General features: G+C 37.0%; 4 protein-coding genes across 4 annotated transcripts; 1 reads left to right on the plus strand and 3 right to left on the minus strand.

The window, feature by feature from the left end:
- Positions 1–296: 296 nt before the first annotated feature.
- Positions 297–4,241, minus strand: LOC113313446 (BTB/POZ and MATH domain-containing protein 4-like). The gene is made up of 4 exons (XM_026562213.1): positions 3,563–4,241; positions 2,685–3,030; positions 2,266–2,545; positions 297–863 (listed from the first exon to the last, which is right to left on the minus strand). Exons 1-4 carry the CDS (start codon positions 3,958–3,960, stop codon positions 673–675), a joined length of 1,215 nt encoding a protein of 404 aa, XP_026417998.1. The 5' UTR covers positions 3,961–4,241; the 3' UTR covers positions 297–672.
- Positions 4,242–4,480: 239 nt separating this feature from the next.
- Positions 4,481–6,278, plus strand: LOC113313447 (histone-lysine N-methyltransferase SUVR3-like). The gene is made up of 2 exons (XM_026562214.1): positions 4,481–5,153; positions 5,669–6,278. Exons 1-2 carry the CDS (start codon positions 4,481–4,483, stop codon positions 6,055–6,057), a joined length of 1,062 nt encoding a protein of 353 aa, XP_026417999.1. The 3' UTR covers positions 6,058–6,278.
- A 34-nt stretch (positions 6,279–6,312) lies between these two features.
- On the minus strand, positions 6,313–7,284 carry LOC113313448 (LOB domain-containing protein 20-like). The gene is made up of 2 exons (XM_026562215.1): positions 6,833–7,284; positions 6,313–6,679 (listed from the first exon to the last, which is right to left on the minus strand). Exons 1-2 carry the CDS (start codon positions 7,202–7,204, stop codon positions 6,344–6,346), a joined length of 708 nt encoding a protein of 235 aa, XP_026418000.1. The 5' UTR covers positions 7,205–7,284; the 3' UTR covers positions 6,313–6,343.
- Positions 7,285–8,288: 1,004 nt separating this feature from the next.
- On the minus strand, positions 8,289–9,918 carry LOC113313445 (phosphoserine aminotransferase 2, chloroplastic-like). Its single transcript, XM_026562212.1, has one exon. It carries the CDS (start codon positions 9,852–9,854, stop codon positions 8,553–8,555), a length of 1,302 nt encoding a protein of 433 aa, XP_026417997.1. The 5' UTR covers positions 9,855–9,918; the 3' UTR covers positions 8,289–8,552.
- Between the last annotated feature and the right edge of the window lie 9,440 nt (positions 9,919–19,358).

A 19,358-nucleotide genomic window follows, 5' to 3' on the forward strand; every position in this document is an offset into this window, starting at 1 on the left:
CTTCTTCTTGTCAGTAACAGAAGATCCACCAAAGCTTTATAGGTGACATGAGATAAGTCTTTCCCATGTTCTAGGAACCAAGTTTGAAAGTTGTTTTCTTCCAGTGGTGTCAGGTGTGCAAGTAAGTAGGTAAATAATACTAAATCTCCTAGTGGACTTTGCAAGGGCATAAGCATGGACAAGGAAGGATTGAACATCTCCATTTTCGTTATATTTCAACTATATTAAGTCCCCTATAGCTAAGGATAAGGGGATTATTCCAGGTGCAAAAATATTATATTCGGATGCAAACCAAACACAACAAAGCAAAGGGCCAATACAAACAGATGCACAAGATTCTCATGAGGAGCTGAACAAAGAAAGAGAAAAAAACGAGAGAGAGAGCAGACAAAAGTGAAACAAGTGAGAATATCCACTTTCCAGTTTGAGATTGTTGTCAGTTTTTACAAAAACGATTTTACAACTTCCACAATGTTCGGGACTTTTGTGCACTGCAATTCTTTTTCATCATCATCATATAAAGACTAAACAAGAAGGGCTGAAACAGTGAAGGGAATGTATTTGCTCTTTCTACTTTCTTTTTTGTCCTGTTTTTCAATTAACTTGTTTTGGGTCAACACAATTTATAAAAAGGCTCAGTAAGCACAAGAATCGAAATCTATATCTTGTACCTCAGGTCGTCCTTTGCCGCACTCTTCTTCCACTGGTATCCCCACCGTCTGAGAGCTGGGCCCAAACACTTCGGCTCTTTCCACCCCCACTGCTGCATTCCTCTTCACACCCAGCTACAGTCTTCAGGATTTCTGACTGCAACGCTGGGCAATTCTCTTTGAGATACTCAAACCCATCCGATCTCATTATAGCTGCATAAGAAAGCGGCATTTGAGGCATTACAAATATGGCAGAGGAAGTAACAGTTGCTAAATAGATAGATAGAAAGCATAAGTTTTACTAAACCAAAACTCTGAAAATGAATAAGCAACAAACTTACCTAAAAATGAAAAAACTTACAATCATAATCACATATTTCTTTTTTTTGCTTACAACTATGATACAGAATGTTTACTTTATCAGCCAACCAGTCAAAACAATTTTTCCACTTAGCTAGTAAAACCAGGCAGCCAGCGATGTTGCATCGCAGGGTTACGAAACTAACACAAGCCGCTTATCAGAAAAATAAAAAAATAAAAAATTGTAATCATGCGACTGAGGAATGCATCCGCTATAATGACTAAACAACCCTTGTTGTTGAAATAACTAAATTTCATGCCTCGTAAAAGAGAAGATAGCAACATTTAGACAAGGATAGAACTGGAAAATAGGCAAATCCTGACCAGAATCTAGAAGAGAAAGTATATTATGATACAGTAAAATCTCCATATAAGAGTACTCAAAACTTCAAGTCCCAACTTGGTCTAACATTTGTAAAAGTAACCTTTCTATCAGAACAGTTTGCACAGTTTCCCGGGGCTACTCTTATATAGAAGTTTTCTGTATTAGCCATCAAATTGTGAAGATTTTCCGAGCCAGCTTTCATTTTAAGTCGCATTAGGATTCTAAGAAACATATTATAATCGAGGCTCACTGCTACAGTAAGTATCCAATTCAAGACTTTTAGAGAAGTTCGTTAAGCATGCCACACTAGTGGAGACATTTATTCTGGAAGTGGAAAAAACTTGGACTCTAGGTAACATGGACGTGATGAGTTATATACACACACATACATATGGCTTTAGGGTTAGTAGATTCAACCTATATAACCTCATTATCCAATATGTCTAATTCAAAAAGCACACCTGAATTAACCAAAGCACTTGGTACCCCTTGGATGCTTTTGAGTTTATCTCATAAATCAGACACCCAAAGTCAGAGGAAGGGATGGCTTTCAATTTATCGACCAATGTGAAGACGGACATTAGCACGTGACAACATATAATTGTTTATGGAGAACAAACAAATTATGTGTGGATAGAGATTCGAAAAAAGTGCTCATCATGATAAATGGATATAACAGTAAATATAGGTTGATAAATGGATATAACAGTAAATACATGTTTAACAGTACAAGTATTTTTGAAACTGAGCACTGTACATGATTATTAATGTAAAGGTGCATAAAGGTTATGATTTATTATATTTAGTTTTTTTTTTCCTCACACAGGCTAATCTGTTAATGTAATCTTGAAAATTGAAACTTGTGTCTTTGCTTCGCAAGATAAATACTAGATAAAGGAGAAATGCCTAAACTAAAGCTAACAAGTATACCTGCTAAATTTTCAGCAGCAAATTTTAGGCAGGCAGCTTTTAATTCCGCAGCTTGATAGCGATCAGCCAATGCAAGCATTCTCGCAACAGAACCTATGGATATATCCTTGCAAAGATAGGACTCGCACATTAGTCTAAGTCTAATCAGACCATACTTGTCTGCAGCAGCTAATATCTTGGCAATCAATGTGTCAGATACAGAAAATTCACAAGATGAACTTGATGCTAACAATTCCTCATCTTCGACAAGAGTATCTCGGTATATAAAGTGCAACATAGCCTGTCAACAACATACAACATAAAACTTAACAAAAGAAACAAGAATAAATAGGGATACATACAATGATAATTATGTAAACCTACAGATATAAACTCTGAAAATAAGAAAGCCCGCATGGGAATGCCTAGAATATTTTCACCTTAAAGACCTTAGGTTCCAGCTCCGTAACAACAATCTCCTGCTTATTTTCTTCTAAATCATCGAAGAACTCGGCTCGCAATGCAGGAGAACGAGCCGCCAATACCAACTTATGAGCATGGAATTTCTCTCCCGACACATCAAATACAATATCTGAACCATCCTTGTTATCCAGTAGCATACCAAAATGGGATCCAATATCAGATTCTGGGACTACAATAGAGGGTAACCTCGAGGGGTCGACTTTTGATACCACTACACCAACAGTGCAATTAATTTTCAGGCAATCATCCTTAAGAAAATCAGATGTTTCAAGCATAGCTCGTCTAAAAAAGCGTTTATAACCCCTGAAAAAGAAATGGCACGACAAAGTATGCTGGTTTAGAGGAGATTAATGCATCAGCTTGTATTAGCAATGATTCAACAATTGCGCCAAGATACAGAAATCAGCACGACATTCACCAGTCCTCATTTAAAAGGCGTCAAATTCATCAAAAGTGGGTGTATATATAGCCTTTGCTTAATCTGCACTTGTGTGTGTGCATCCAAGAATAACTTCACTGTTTCAAATTGTATGACTGTTTACGCTAAGTGACGAGGCAGAAAGTAAAGAAGCTAAGCAATGGTAGGTACTGTATATTCCAAATAGCACACAATAATTAAAAATAGTTGGCAGATAAGCATGTATACTATGTCTTCCATTTCTAAAGCATTCATTTCCTTTTTTTCTCAAATTTAAAAGTGACTTCAGGCATTGTAACAAATAAGTAGTAACAACATTGAATCAATGGACTAAATTATACTAATGCAATATAATTGAGGTTATAAAAAATAGATAAACTACATTGAAGGATATGAAAGGAACAAAAACAAGCATACCACATACTCCCTCGATACTTCAACGTATAAGGTCCGCTTTCTAAAGACCGATCAAAATGACTATGAACCTTATGTTTTTCTTTCCCGCTTTGATCAACCAAAGTCAGCTCAAAAAGAGCTCTCACATCAGCTCCTTCACTCGCTAACGCAATGAAAACAGAAACATAAGACGAATTATCCTCTGGATTTTTCCCATCAGGATAAAAATATATCGCCCATTGATAACCTCCAACTGTGAAATTCTCACTTGCTATATGTTTACCAATTCCCATTCCCTTCGCTAGCGAATACCCTTGTATAACAAATTTATGAGATCCATTTACAGTTTCTGTAACAGACCTTGAACTCGTTGGAGAAATTTGTAAATTCCTTTCGTTTATTACACTTTCCGACCTCATTTATCCTCAAAATCTCTCAATTTCATGAAAATCTCAACAAAAAACCTTAATTCGAATTGACCAGAAATGCTTACAAATTGTAACCTAATCGATGTGGATTTGATTATTTTGCCTGAAAATCGAACAAGTCGTTCGAGATTTGAAGGAGTACGAATCGATCTCGATGGATTTGATACCTAGAAATGACCGTTGTAGAAGGTGATTTAGGGTTTCCTTTTCTTTCTCTCTTTCTCAAGAAATGAAAAGAAGAAAATGAATCAAGTTTCGTGTATGAACCCCAAGAAATGAGGTAAATGCAGAACGACTCTTCGTATACATATACGTATATTATTAAGCGTATTTTTCATGGTGGGCCTGGGTTTCCTAACCGACTTAATTCCTGCCTAAGTTTGTGTCGGTTTAACCAACAGAACACACCGAAAGATTTTATACGCTCGGTTATTTATAACCGACAAGGTAGTTTTGTGCGATTGTGATATATCGGATTTACGAGGCGGACTCTCTCATTTCGGAATTTTTGATGTCGAGAGAATCCAAAAAAACTTGTTCTGCTGAAGAGGAGGACAACAAGAGCTTCATCGAGTGTGCAGAATTTGTGCTTCCATGGCTATCTCCTAGAGAGTTAGCTTCAATTTCATTAACTTGTAAAACCCTTAATTCATTATCAAAATCAATTACCATTAGAAGAGTTTCAGATGCTTCTAGAAATCTTGAAAAAAACCCGATTCCTTTTATCAACACTATAGATTCCGAACCTTACTCTTATTTCATTTACACTTTCTCTCAAATCTTTTCTTCTCCTTGTTTATCTCAATCATGGGGAACGAACCCTAAAAGAAACGTTTCGAGTTCGGTTTCGTTGATGAAATTTGGATCGAATGTGACGAGTTTAATGTCGGATAGTACTTCTGGTTGTGTTTGTAAGAATTGTTCAGAAGATACCAATGGAGATATCCGGTGCCCATGTTCGAAATTGAAACCCTTGTCATTGTCTAATATGGGTTCAGATTCTTCAGAATTAGGGCTGATGACTGAGTGCGGACCGAGTTGTGATTGTGGAGTGGAGTGTAAGAATCGGTTGACTCAAAGAGGAGTTTCCGTTCAAGTGAGAATTGGCAAAGATGCGAGGAAAGGTTGGAGTTTGTACTCAGCTCAGTTTGTTCCTCGCGGGGAGTTTGTATGTGAGTATGCAGGTAAATTTTGATTTCTTATAATGTTGTACATATTTTTTATTTGTACCCAAACCAAACAGGATTTAATAGGTTTTGAGCCTCTTGTGTCCAATCTCCATTGTGCCTAAACTAGAATGAAATTTCGGGTGCAATGTGGTGTTACCTTACCAGTTTGGAGTATTGTCCATTATTCATTTGCGGGATGTTAATAGCTGTAGCTTGAAGGATTTTTCGTGCGCAAGTCTTAGCTTAGCCATATTTCCTGGAACTGATCATCATTAACTTAGGATGTCAGGCTTCTAAGTCAATGTTCGTTAACTCAGTAATTACTCTTGCTGTCATCTTCTCGAACTTATCTTGAGTGACTGTCTGTTTTATCTCCTTGTATTTCTTAAGTAGCATCTACGCAATTTGTTGCCTATATATCAATAATACCATGCGACTCTGTGACATACTTTTTTAGCAATCTGTTTACACCATGCCTGTTGGGGGGTAGTATGAGTCTTCGGCTGTGCCTAATTTCACTTATTTTGTAGGTGAACTGTTGACTACCCAAGAAGCTAGAAAGCGGCAAAAGAAATATGATGACATTGCATCAACTAGTCAGTTTGGTTCTGCACTTCTTGTTGTGAGAGAGCACCTCCCATCTGGAAATGCATGCTTACGAGTAAACATAGACGCAACTAGAGTTGGCAATGCTGCACGGTTCATCAACCATTCCTGTGACGGTGGCAACTTGTCAACGGTTTTGGTTCGGGGTTCTGGAGCTTTGTTCCCCCGGCTTTGCTTCTTCGCTTCCAGAGACATACTAGATGGTGAAGAGCTTGCTTTTAGCTATGGGGAACCGATGCTCAAGCAAAATGGACTCAAGTGTTTCTGTGGAAGCTCTTGTTGCTTAGGAGCTCTGCCTTCGGAGGAAACTTAATGATGGGTTATGGTCAACTGTCCCATAGTATCCTAACCGTCAATTAGTTGGCATTTGATTGGCCAACAATGTTATAGTAGTTTTGGGTCTCCGATTCTAGTATAAGTGATTTTAGTATAGATGGTCAGAGAAATTTTAAGAGAAAAAAAAAGGGGGTTATACTTCTGTAGTGTAAACTGGTTTTATGGATCAGCTAAGTGGTCATTTTGGACCTTAGTACAGGGCATCTCAACATTCAACCCTCTCTCACTCTCTCAAACTAATAGATAACATAACTTGCTCTTATCTACTTCCTGTTTAGTATCTGGTTTGTGAAAATGACAGGATGCCTGCTCTCTTCTTCATCCTCCTCCTCATCTTGAATTGGCGGCACAGACTGCTGGAATGTCTTGTTGATCAAACTCCCTGAGGGAACTGTTTCACCAGTGAGATCGAAGTTTGATGGGAAGGTACTAGTCAAGTTAACTAGGTTGTTGGAGGAAGATGAGTTGTTCGAATAGGCTGGCTGCAACACTGCAACCTGCTGTTGTTGCTGAGAACTTTGAAGTGCATTTGCAACTGCCAGCCTACTACTGAGAAGCTGTGACTGCACCATGGAGAGTTCCGCTTGCAACGATGCCACCTGATTAAATATAAGGAATGCAACTAAAATAGAAAATCTTGGATTTTATTTCTCAATATGAAATATTCAGACGATAACAACGAAACAGAAAGAAAAGAAGATAAAACAAATTCAAGTCGTTGGCGGGTAAAGCTGGGATGAGATTTGATTAACCTGTTGTTGCAAAGCAAGTATGGTAGAAACACATCCATATATTGGATCAGATAACCTTGCTTGAGCTTCATATGATATGGTAATGACTGCATCATGTCGCTGATTCAAAGGTATATGCAATAACAGCTTGGAAACATTACTAGCGCCAAAAACCTTGTGTACAGCAGCAAAGCGAGCTGCACCTTGATCTGATCCAAAGTAAGGCGCAAATATACAACCACTGATGCATTTCCTCCGCAAGAACTTGCATGCTCCACACGGTGCACTAGTAGCTGATGAGAAAGGGGGTGCAACACGTTTACCCATGCCACCACGTCGGGTACCCTCGGGTGGTGGCATGCCAGAGTTGTCATCACCTTGATGCTCATCCATATCTCAATGGCGTACTAAATGCAACAAGAAAATGGCAAAGAAAGAAAGAAAGATAAATTATGAGGAAGATGGTAAGTTATAATATGAAGGGGGGGGGGGGGGGGGGGGGGGGGGGAGAGCACGTTGGTTTCGTGAAGGGTTGGCGAGGTGAATGAGGTAGGCTTCTGGAAGACGTTATAGAGTGTAAAAGAGAGAGGAAAGAGAAAATAATAAAGATTTCTGGTTTGGTGTGAAATACACGTGCAAAGGTGGTGTTAAAAATTTCTTCTGCAAATTTGTTTGGTTGGTGGATGAGGAGCACACAAGATTTTTGCTTCCCGTAGCGTGTGGGTTGAGGGTGGTGGTTTTGGAACCCAAAACTGGACACCATCATGTTCATCGCACTCTTTTTCGTCTCCTGCTTCTCTCTTTTAACCTGTACTGCGAGTAATGCATCCTGTGAGTGTGAGCCAGTGAGTTCCACGTTCAATGGATACAGTGCCTTTCAGATCAATTGGATCTCTATTTATGTCGGTTTAAATCCCATTTCAGATATGGTGACACAGTAGATGTTTTAGGTTTCCCTTCATTGGTGACATTCAGATATATATGGTACTATTTAAGTTTAGATATGATAGATGTTCTCTGTACCAGATATATGGTCCTGGAACTGGAAATCGGCTCTTGATTTCAGCATCCAGTACTTACGATGTTCCCTTGTGGATAACAATACTCTGCAATCAAAGATGAACCCTTTTACCGAGTACTTCGCAGGTGTTACTGCAACTGCCCTTTATGTGGGTGAGCTAGAAATATACCACAAACATGAACAATATCAAAGGAGACGAGTCTACATAACAGTAAGGTCTTATGAGACTGAAACCAAAAACTGAGTTACAATTTCCTTGAGAGCTGAGAAGCAACTATAATTTTCAGATTCCAAGAGCTCTTCCAGAATGACACGAAGCTGAAAAACCTGTATAAAGGTCTAACTAACCAAGACATTGCAGATCAACAGGCAACCTACAAGGCTACAGCACATAATGTAATTTAACTACAATTTCTCATGTGTGAATATGCAATTAAATCCAAAAACAACGAATGATACTGAGAAACAAAACTAACTTGTAACATTGATTTATCTTGTACGAACTTGATAACGGAGATTTTACAATCACCCAAATGAAAATTGACTACAACCAAGCCCACACGATGCAATACTATTGAAGCGCTTATAATGCCAAACCAAAATTTAACAGTAAAAAGATCAAGAAAGATAAACAAGAATAAACGAAGACAAAGGAAGCAACTAAAACTTCAAAGCAAAATCTAAGAGTGTTTCAGAAAACATTGCCTTCATCGATCAAGCTCAAGCATGCCTAGACTGGAAATTCTTCATAAAAGCAACCAATTTCTCAACTCCTGGTAACGGCATTGCATTATAGATGGAAGCTCGCATTCCTCCAACTGATCTATGACCCTTCAACTGAACCATCTTTTCTTTGGTAGCTTCCTTAATGAACTCAGCTTCAAGCTCTGACTTCTCCAAAGTAAATGGTACATTCATTAACGATCTAACTGATTTCTCAACTGGGCATCTGTAAAACCCTCCACTCCCATCAATAGCATTATAAAGAATCTCTGCCTTCTTCATATTTCTCTTCTCAACCTCAACCAAACCACCTTGGTTCACGAGGTCCTCGAAGACCAATCCACACATATAAATTCCATAACAGGGTGGAGTATTATACAATGAATTGTTTTCAGCATGGATCTTATAATCAAGCATCACTGGTGTAATCTCTTGTGCATTACCAATAAGATCCTTCCTAATAATCACAATAGTAACCCCTGAAGGACCAACATTTTTCTGCGCTCCGGCGTAAATTATCCCAAATTTCGATACATCGACAGGTTTAGAACAGAAATTAGAAGACATATCTGCAATCAAAATCCCATCTTTGTTCTTGGGTGTTGGGTAATCTTTGAATTCAACACCATGAATAGTCTCATTGGCACAAATATGCAAATACTTAGCATCTGGGTTTTGTTTCAAATCATCAAAAGATGGAATTTTTGTATACTTTTCAGATTTCCCAGACCAAATCACATTAGGTTTACAATACTTTTGAGCTTCTTTGAAAGCTTTATCACCCCAAGATCCAGTAACAATATAATCAACAGAGTCATTAGGGTTACAAAGGTTCAAAGGAATAGAAGCAAACTGGGTAGTTGCACCTCCTTGTAAGAACAAAACAGCATAATCTGAAGGAATATTCAATAGGGTTCGTAGATCTGATTCGGCTTTTTCAATAATCGAAACGAAATCTTTACCTCTGTGACTCATTTCCATAACGCTCATGCCAGAATTTCTCCAATTGACAAGTTCAGATTCAGCTTTCTTTAAAACATTTTCGGGAAGAGTTGCTGGTCCTGCTGCGAAATTGAAAACTCGATCTTGAGATGGGGTTGTAGAATTGTTTGTTGAGAGATCTTTAGTTTGAGTTGCTGCACAGGTGATTGAGATTGATTTGTTTAAACGAGTTTGAGCTGTGAAATGGTTAGATGGGAAGGTGAGTTTGGTTGTTGGGTTTTTTAGCGAGAAACCATTTGAGGGAAGATTAGGGTTTTTGAGAAGAAGTGAGTTTGAAGATGTTGCTGCCATTGCCATCTGTATTTGGAGCTTGGAGCTTTTTAGCGAAAAACAGAGATATTGTTATAAGAGATTCGTCAAGGGAGGCTACTCTGATATAGTAGAGGCGAAGATGCATAGAAGATGGGACTTCCTAGGACCAAAAGACAAAAGAGTCCTTTAATTTTTCTTTAAATAACAATGAATCTTAAAAGGGAAAATTAGGCCTAGCCCAAAAAAAAAAAAATTCTCATTGTCAGACCACAATTAATTTTAGGTACCGTGACACCCATAATTATATGAAATTATTAAAAATGTCTGCATGACGTATTATGCATCCGCATGACGGGTTATGCATCAAGGGTATAATTGGCAAGGAAACTTGGATATAACATATCTAAAAGTCCGCGCCTCGGAATTTTACAAATTTTATATCGTTGAAAATCTTTTTAAGAGAGCTACGCAACGAGTACAAATAACAATATCAAAATTTTATTTTTCACGAAAAAATCGGAAGTCATCATCATTTTAGGCAAAATTTCGAAAACTGACTACATAACCATTATGCAGCCACCAAAAAAGATGCATAACACATTCTGCAGACGCATAACGAATTATGCAACCGTTTTCTCGACTGCATAACAAATTATGCATCTGCATATCAGGTTATGCATCTATTTTCTCGATGCATAAAAGATTGTGCAACAATTTTCTCGATGCATAATGCATTATGTAGTCATATTTTCAGATGCATAACCTGTTATGCACCATTTTCACGAGTGCATAACATGTTATCTAGATATTATTGTAGGTGCATGACAAGTTATGCAACCTTATTTTTTGTTGGTTTCAACACTAAGAAAAAATAGTTGCATAACGTGTTATGCAACCGTTATGAAAAACACCATGTAGACTGCATTAATAACATGGAAGATGAAGGGTAATGATCGGTCTTAAATTCTAACCAAGTACATTTGAATTGCTACCTCAATATTATTTTTCTTTACGGTGCCCATCAGCCATTACAGTTTAACTTATGCAACATCATTTGGAGCCAAATCTCTAAGACACAATTTCTCTAGGCTCTAACATTTGAGTCGTCCCTCCTTCGCTTATGCTTGCACAACCTCAAAACAGTAAACGCATCAGGAAACTAAAGTCCAAATCTCTGTTAGCAATTTCATCGAACACTTCCTGGGCTTATTATAAACTCTCCTCTCATTACAGAACTTTATGCATCAAAGATATTGAAAGGGTTCCCATTTTGAAACTATAGAAATTTGGCTGAAACCCGGCATTTTAAAACTCTAATATAGAACCCCTCTAGTGACTCCACAAGAATGATAAGGAACTCAGAAACCCATCCAAAGAAAGTTCCGGTGGAAGAAAAATCAAAATGCTAACTCCATAATAACTAGACCATTTATCTCGTAATAACTCCATAAGAAACAATTTTAGAAATTCTGGGTGTGGGAGAAATTTTACCCCAAAAAGTGGGTGCGCACCTGAACTTTTCCGAGCGTGGGTTTCACAGTGGAAGAAATCTGTAAAATGGGTTTGGCTGTAGTTTTCACATCTTAAAATAGAATCGGATCTTCCTTGGAGCCATGTTGTCCATTTCGTAGTTTATCTTTTCTCTGAAAATCATTATTTTATTTTATTTTATTACCTCCTGTGTAAATATTGGTAATTTGCATTACCTCTTTCTACAGGAATAAAATTAGCAAAACCTCATTTAGTAAACGATTCCGTTCAGATCTCAGTTATCTGAGTCAGCAGTTATGTACACGTGGAAAAAACAAATAAATGTTAACGGTATAAGTATAGACCAACTGAAAGCTGGACAGAGGGGGAGACGGTGCCAGAGGAGGTGGTTGGTGGAGAAGACAGTGTCGAAGGTGGAGGTGGTTTTAGCGGTGGAGGTAGAGAAAAAAATCTATCAACTTCTTTCTCGAGCATAATATAGCTGCTATTAAAAAGAACACTGGTATGCTTGCATTTTACAAAATGACATTATATTTAGAAGAAAAGTACCTTCGAAAATTCTCGAATTTGGTCAATTGAAATAATAAAATCCACGATTTCGACACCGTAGTGATCTTCTCCAACAATGATAAGACGGTGTTTAATATAAAAACTATGAACACAATAACAATTACAACTACTTGTAGGTTATATATGAGACATTTAATTCCATACCTATCAACTTCTACAGATATCCAAAAACATAATTATCAAAACAATGTCCTTGATTTGCTATTAATTTAGAATGATTTCGGTTCATCGCCGAAATTCCATGTACCTATCATCATCCAACAATGATTGATTCATCTAATTTCTAGTCAGTTGATAAAAAAAAAAAAATCTAATTTCTAGTTTAATTCACTCAATTGTCCGTACCCCAAATGAAAAACCCAAACTGAACAGTTGAACCATTTAATAGAAAATCCCAAATTTCTAATTTAAACTCTAGTCTCAATTGTTCTGGACTAGAGTTTTTTATTCATTTATGAAATTTATTCCGTTATAGAGTATTCTTATATAGAGGTTTTACTATATATATATATGCAAATTTCAATCAAGTATTCAGTTAAAGAGAAAAAAACATAGGATCAAATCAGGAACTATTGAATGATTTCATTATTCATTACCTAAAAGCAACTATAACGGTCCCACGTTCCTTATTTATGTCAACCTTTCTTTTTCCTCTGTTGATATTGTTTTCTTTTTTTTATTATCCCATGTCTCTTCCAAAACCTAAAAGGAAAGCCCCAAACCAAATCCTTTGTCAAATTAGCTACAACCTAAACTGTCCCTTCTTTTGCTTCCAAAACTCTCTAATAACGATAATTAATTGAAGAAACTTCAGCTTAGTTTGGTTTTTCCTAAGTCTGGATCTTGAAACACTGAAATTTTTATAGGCAGTGAAGAAGGAACATAAGAAACGTGATTAAATGGATTGAATAAATCAGAGAAGGTGAGGATATTTTGGGTATTTCACAAAAAGAAATCTGCCACATGTACACAACTGTTGACTCAGCTAACTGGGATCTGGACGGAACAGTTAACTAAATGAGGTTTTGCTAATTTTATTTATGAGGGGAGGTAACATGAAATACCAATCTCTGCAGGGAAGGTAACGGACAATACCTTTTTTTTAAAGCATAAATCACTTTTACCAGAAGATGTGTCGGTGTTTTTGAAGTGAAAAGGTGAATATAAATTCAAAAGAGATTACAAAGTTATGCGCTTAACATGGTCATATGTTCGCGTCCGACACTTGAAACAGGCTTTTCCGTGTCAGACACATCGCATTTGTTACATACTATTTTGATGTGAATGTATACCGTAAATGGCTGATTATTTTTATATGTATTTTATTGGCATATGTACTTGATCTTAAATAGATTTGCTATTTTGTCAACAATTTATCAGCATCGTTGAGAAATTATATTCATAATATATTCACTTTAATAAAAAATATCACTCATTTCATAACATGTCTGTATTCTGTTTTTTTAAGAATTTAATTTGTTCGTATCCATGTATGTATCGTGTTCGTGTGATGGTGTCTGCATCAGTGCTACCCGTTTACAAAGCACAAAGCTCTCAGTGAAAAATGAAAGGTTTCCAACAGAACAACAAATTAGTTGTTGGCACATTACGATCCAAAACCACAATATTTAAAATAAATTTCCCAACAACAAATAAATCTCTCTCAATCTTTTTCCTTTGACAATCAAAAGTAACTAGGCAAAGAAATACAAAATTTACCCCGTTGCAAATGGAATTTCGACGTTATACCTCTTGGTACTGCTATGAAGTGTCTGACCAACTCAATTATTAGAAACTTGAAGCCCAAGCATTTTTATGTAACACAACTATACAAGTACCTAGTATTCTGATCAGCCTATAATTCATAAGATAGCATAAATTACTAAATATAAATAAAATTTTAAATATTTTGATAAATAATTGATTGGAATTTGACTTTGCTTTTTAAAACCTCCTAAATAAAGGTCTCTATAAGGAATCCCCAATTGGGGGATATAGGAAAAGGGAAAAAAAAGGATCCAAATATCCAATCAGGGTCACCCCTTATCTAAGCATTTAAAGTAATTCCTAATCTACCCCTCACTGATCCTGATTAGTGATTAATAATAGTTAGTAAAATCATAAGATGTTTGATAAATGATTAGTGTGTATTATTATTTGTGTTTGGGTGAGTGAGGTGAGAGTAGAAGGAGGGGAAAAATATTTGAGAGGGAACTTTTTTGGGGGAGAGGATGATTGTGAAGAGAGAATTGCTGCTGCTGAATCTTTGGCTCAACTACAACAAGGAACATATCTTGAATCTTCAGCTAATGACAACAACTCACAATTGCAAGTTTTTGTGGAACCAACACCTTTGAATCATGATTTTTATGAGCATGAAGTGTTTCGTGAAGAACCAACCCAAGAGAGTAAACTAGTTCAACATATAAACACTCCCAATACTCAGGTAAAGCTGCGAATAGGTTGAAAATTTGATTTTTTTTCTTTGAATCCACCATTTATGTTGTTGAATAAGCTCGGTACCGGCATGGCCGCGGTATGAATACAATCCCGGAACCTTCAATACCTGCATGGAATTCATACTACGCCCCTGCCGGAAGCTCGATATCCCCCATTTTGAAACTAAAGCCGGCATAGTACGCAACCAAAAAGCTATGCCGGTACAAAAGTTAATTTTCACCTACCACGGAATATGCTACCGACATGGCTAAATTATAAGGTTACCATGCCGGTACTGCATGAAAAACATACAGGAAGCAGTGTCTTCCAAAGCTAAATACCGGCATAGTGATTTAATTAACTACAAGGCTGGAACTGCGTACCGGCATAAAATCATAGATAACGAGCATGCAAACATTGTCGCCGGCATTGTTAAATTTTAACGTTACCATGCCGGTACCTACAAAAAAAAACATACATGAAGGAGTGTTTTCCAAAGATAAAAGCCCGCATGGTATATTAAATATTGGTTACGCCGGAACCATATACCGGCGTTGTCACTTAGTTTACGAGCATGCCGACACTTGTGTTTCCGGCATTGATTTCAAATAAAATGTTTATGCCGGAAGCCTATCAAAATTGTCTTCAGTTTCAGTGCAGTTCGACTATGCCGGGACTGTGATCGAGCATGCCGGAAGTGTTTACCGGCATAGTATTTGATTTTATTTGTTGGACCTAATTTATTTTATTTTCATTCAATCCTTAGGTTGTGACATATATTGATCCAACAAATGCAAAACCGCTCGGTCGGGATACGTCGGAATACTATAAAATGCCTCCGGTATGTTACCAAAGAATTCTTTTCACCTGGTATCTTGAATATTGCTTGTAATGAACCTTGTAATCTCCCATTTTTGTCCTTATGTAGGGAATAAAAGATCCAAAGGAAGCAATTGCTTGGGCTAAAGAGACGAATAAATGTAAACCAATGCCGTAACGCACTACCGGCATAGCATTCAACCTAATTTCAGTGCCGGTACATAACATTCAGTTTCAGGTGATTTTTAGCATCAGTACCGGCATTGGTTTCATACCAAATTTAACGCCGTGACAGTCTACCGGCGTTGCCTTCATTCTAGATTGAATGTCGTAATTCAATACCGACATCGTATTCATACTAAATTCAATGTCGGTACACACTGAAACTAAACTGTTTGAGTTAGGGTTCGCGATTCTAACCAAAACTCATTTCCTTAAATCGATTAAAACACTTATAAACTAGTTCAGAAGCACTTACCTTCCCACAGAAGCCATGTTTACGAGAGGTTGATTGTCCGAGTTCTTCTTCCTCTTGCTCTTGAGCAATCAAAGCAAGCCTTTGTTCTAATTTTTGTTGAGCAATCGATTTTGACTTCGACTGGGCATTTGGTTTCTTTAGTGGAGGCATGGTTATGATTCGGGTTGGTTAATCGACGAAGAAATTTTTGAATCGACGATTAATCGTCGATGAAGAACGGATAAAGAACGATGAAGAAGATGAAGAATTTTTTTTTCCGGAAACCCTAACCCTAAGAGTGTGCCGGAACAAAATAGAAATGGGGGATAACTGATTTTAAGTTTGTGTGGGAAGGGTATAATAGTCTTTTCATAATATTTTTTAATTAACCAAAAGGTATTTTAGTATTTTCATACCCAAAAATCACCCCTTAGCAGACACTATGGGTTGGGGGAAGTAATTTATATCCTGCAATCGCGCGTTCTTTATAAGACCTCCATAAAATAAATAAGAATTATAGTTTGGATAACCCCTAACAACACAAATCAAAACAACATTTGTCAAATGTTCGACTCCGTCTGAGAAAACTATTAAGAGATTAACAGATTCCAAAGAAATGGAGGCATCCACAACAGAGAGTTTGATCCGTTGGAGATCCAACCAATATTTACAGCTAAAAACTGGTAAATTTATAACTTCTAGGTAACAAAATATGGACCCAAAAACCGGAAAATTTGGTTTCTTTTACCTTTTGCAGTTTGGTGGATTTTTTTGGCAAGAACGGAATAACAGGTGCTTCGCGAATAAATTCAGGAATAGTTTGAAACTTATCATTGCAGTTAAGTGCATAATGTTCAATTGGTTGATTCATACCAAGACTTTTAATGGTTTTTTTCTTTCAACTTTAATTTGTAAGTGGATGCTTTTGTGAACTGTCCTTGACATCATTTTTGTATGCTCTTCCTTGAGCTGTTGTATTCTTGTCACCTTGTGTGACAACGTCCTTCTCCTTCCTGATCTAATGTCAATCAATATATTTTACCCTTTTCAGTTAAAAAAAAAAGTGACACAGTAACAAAATATTTAGTCGGGCCGGTTTATAAAGTCGACAACGTCCTTCTCCAGTTCTCCTTCATGATCTGATGTCAATCAATGACATAATAGGGACCAAGTTATCTTTGAAAAGGGGAGGGAGTAGGTGAGACTTGAGAGACGGTCAGATAGAGGTTAAGGCGTCTCTTCCCTCACTGGCTATTTGACTCCTATTCTAAAGTCTCCCATAAATACAAGTTACAAAAAAGAGAAAAAGAAAGGAAAAAAAAAAGAAAAAACTACTCCAGTATACTAATTACTACTCCAGTATAATTTGGTGGTTGGGTAAAATATCGAGTATGTAAAACACTTCCGCTTGCTATTGAAGGCACACCAACTTATCAAACTGTCAACTTCTTCATGGTTGGGGGCTTTAAAATTGGAGTTTGACGCACAACCAGATACTAGCTTTTGGGTGAAATTCATATGGGGAAGGTATATATTGTAGGTTGTTGACAAACCGAAAAGATGTATCGATAAAGATCCATCTCCTAACCTTAAAAGCTCCCCGACAAAAGATGCATTGAGCCGAGCAAAAGCTTAAGCTAAAACAATACTTATACTGTGTTAGAAAATTTAACATAGAACAAGAATACAAACAAAATGAATTAAAAATTTAAAATGAACGGTGTGAATTGGACGTTCAGTATTTAATAGTAAGTGGATGCTCGTGGGCTATTATGATTGCACGTATATGGACCAACACTATGGCGTAGGTGAGGTAGGTACATACAGAAAAGCAAGAGTGGAGTCAGTGGACGTGTTTATTATTAATAATATTATTTTTTTTTGATGCAAATAAGAAGTTTTATTAATTGACTGGAGAAATGTCACACAAAAGATAACCCTCAACGACGCTACGTGGACTGTCTAGCTAAACACTAGTTACTCTAAATTTGTTGTTGAATTTGGGAAGCTTATCGGCAACTTTATTATACTTTTTTGGGACGAAATAACATTCACAGTGCCTAATAGTTTTTAAGTTATCAAGTGCGTCGAGCAAAATGGTTTCATTCTCCCATGTTATGGTAGGTGCTCGGTGGTTGATGTATTTATCAATTCCTTGAAGATCTGTCTCCAAGATAATTGTTGTCAGCTGCAACTCTAAACTCCATCTCACAACATCTTTGAATGCAATACACTCTGCTTGCTCCGAGGTTGTTATTCCTGCATAGCATTTTACGAGCCCTCCTCTCCACTTACCTGCATGATCACGTAAAACCAGAACGATACCAGTTAGACCAGTATTTGAGTCGTAAGAAACATCACAATTTAATTTTAAGAAATTTTGAGCAGGTGGTTTCCATTGTGTAGCATGTATCACTGTACAGGCCTGTGTAAAGTTATGCACTTGGTTTTTGACAGTTAGACTGTCCATGTAGTTAGTGAAGCTTATTGCTTTTCTAGCTACTTCCCTTGGATCCACCCTTGTATTCTGAAATTCAACTTCACATCTCGTATTCCACAAAGTCCACGAGATTGTCATTGCAGTGGTTAACCAGCTTGTTTGGCTTGTTTGTTGTTGATGACCTTGCCACCAACTCTCAAACATTTCCGCAATGCTATCATCATTCCTATTGAGAATTACAGAACCACCAGGCACCATTAACCAGACAGCTTTCGAAAAGGGACATGTGAATAATACATGCATTAGATCTTCATCGAATTGGTTGCACAGAGAACACTTTTTGCTCATAAAGCCACAAACTCTTGCTGATCTTTCTTTGGTGGGAACAATATCCAGAAAGCATTTCCAAAAGAAATGTTTAACTCTTGGCCATACTTGAATGCTCCAAAAATCCTTCCAATTGATGCATGTACCAGGAATGAAAGTAGAGGCCTGGAGGTTTCCTCTACTGATCTCGAAGAGGCGGTTGTATGTTGATTTCAGTGTGAAGTTACCATTCTTCGTTAGAGTCCATACGAACTTGTCTTCTGTTGAAGATAGGATACTCATTTTTAGGATTAACTCAGTTGTTTCAATATCAAACAGACGCTGAACTATATTAACATCCCATTGCTTACTTTTTTGAACAATGAGATCCTTGACCCAGATGAAATTCTCTGAGTCTGTCGCATCATTTCGTGGTACTGGTGGAGTATCTAGACCCATAATCCAAACATGAATCCGGATTTTGATATGATTTCCTTGTCCAATTCGCCAACTACTATGTTGCTTGATAAATGGAATTTGTTTTTGTATACTATTATCGAAGGCTATTATAGCCTGGCTAAATTGGGCCTATGCCCACTACACTACATGACAAAAAAGATCATTAAGAGATGAAACTACCAACTTACCCTTTATCAAATACTAATACTACAAATGTGTTCCCATTAAATCCTAATCATAAAATTAAAAATTAAAATAAAAATCTTAAAACTCAAATCATAAAATTAAAAACCAAAATCAAAATCAAAATCATAAACCTAAAATCATAAAATTAAAAACTAAATTCAAAATCAAATTTATTTTCATCTCCACTTCAACTGATTCTTCTTCTCAATCTAAACTAGGTTTTAGTAACATGCAATCGCTCAAAAATTGAAAATTTTGAAATCAAACTTTTCCGGGTTTACCAAATTCGGTTAACGTTAATGTACATGTGACCCGATTGCAAATAGAAACGGTTTATGTTCATGCCCACAAAGACCGGTTGTCCTGGATACGTTTTGTGGCT

This window comes from Papaver somniferum, chromosome 9 (genome assembly GCF_003573695.1).
Source record: "Papaver somniferum cultivar HN1 chromosome 9, ASM357369v1, whole genome shotgun sequence".
Lineage (NCBI taxonomy): Eukaryota > Viridiplantae > Streptophyta > Magnoliopsida > Ranunculales > Papaveraceae > Papaver > Papaver somniferum.

Excerpts from the sequence above, each read along its gene's own strand:
- LOC113313446 (XM_026562213.1), bottom strand. The coding sequence starts at position 3,960 with ATGAGGTCGGAAAGTGTAATAAACGAAAGGAATTTACAAATTTCTCCA. Across the intron at positions 3,031-3,562 it reads AAGTATCGAGGGAGTATGTG|GGGTTATAAACGCTTTTTTA; the intron begins GTATGCTTGTTT and ends TTTCTTTTTCAG. Across the intron at positions 2,546-2,684 it reads TGGAACCTAAGGTCTTTAAG|GCTATGTTGCACTTTATATA; the intron begins GTGAAAATATTC and ends TGTTGTTGACAG.
- LOC113313448 (XM_026562215.1), bottom strand. The coding sequence starts at position 7,204 with ATGGATGAGCATCAAGGTGATGACAACTCTGGCATGCCACCACCCGAG. Across the intron at positions 6,680-6,832 it reads TACTTGCTTTGCAACAACAG|GTGGCATCGTTGCAAGCGGA; the intron begins GTTAATCAAATC and ends ATATTTAATCAG.
- LOC113313445 (XM_026562212.1), bottom strand. The coding sequence starts at position 9,854 with ATGGCAATGGCAGCAACATCTTCAAACTCACTTCTTCTCAAAAACCCT.
- LOC113313447 (XM_026562214.1), top strand. The coding sequence starts at position 4,481 with ATGTCGAGAGAATCCAAAAAAACTTGTTCTGCTGAAGAGGAGGACAAC. Across the intron at positions 5,154-5,668 it reads GTTTGTATGTGAGTATGCAG|GTGAACTGTTGACTACCCAA; the intron begins GTAAATTTTGAT and ends CTTATTTTGTAG.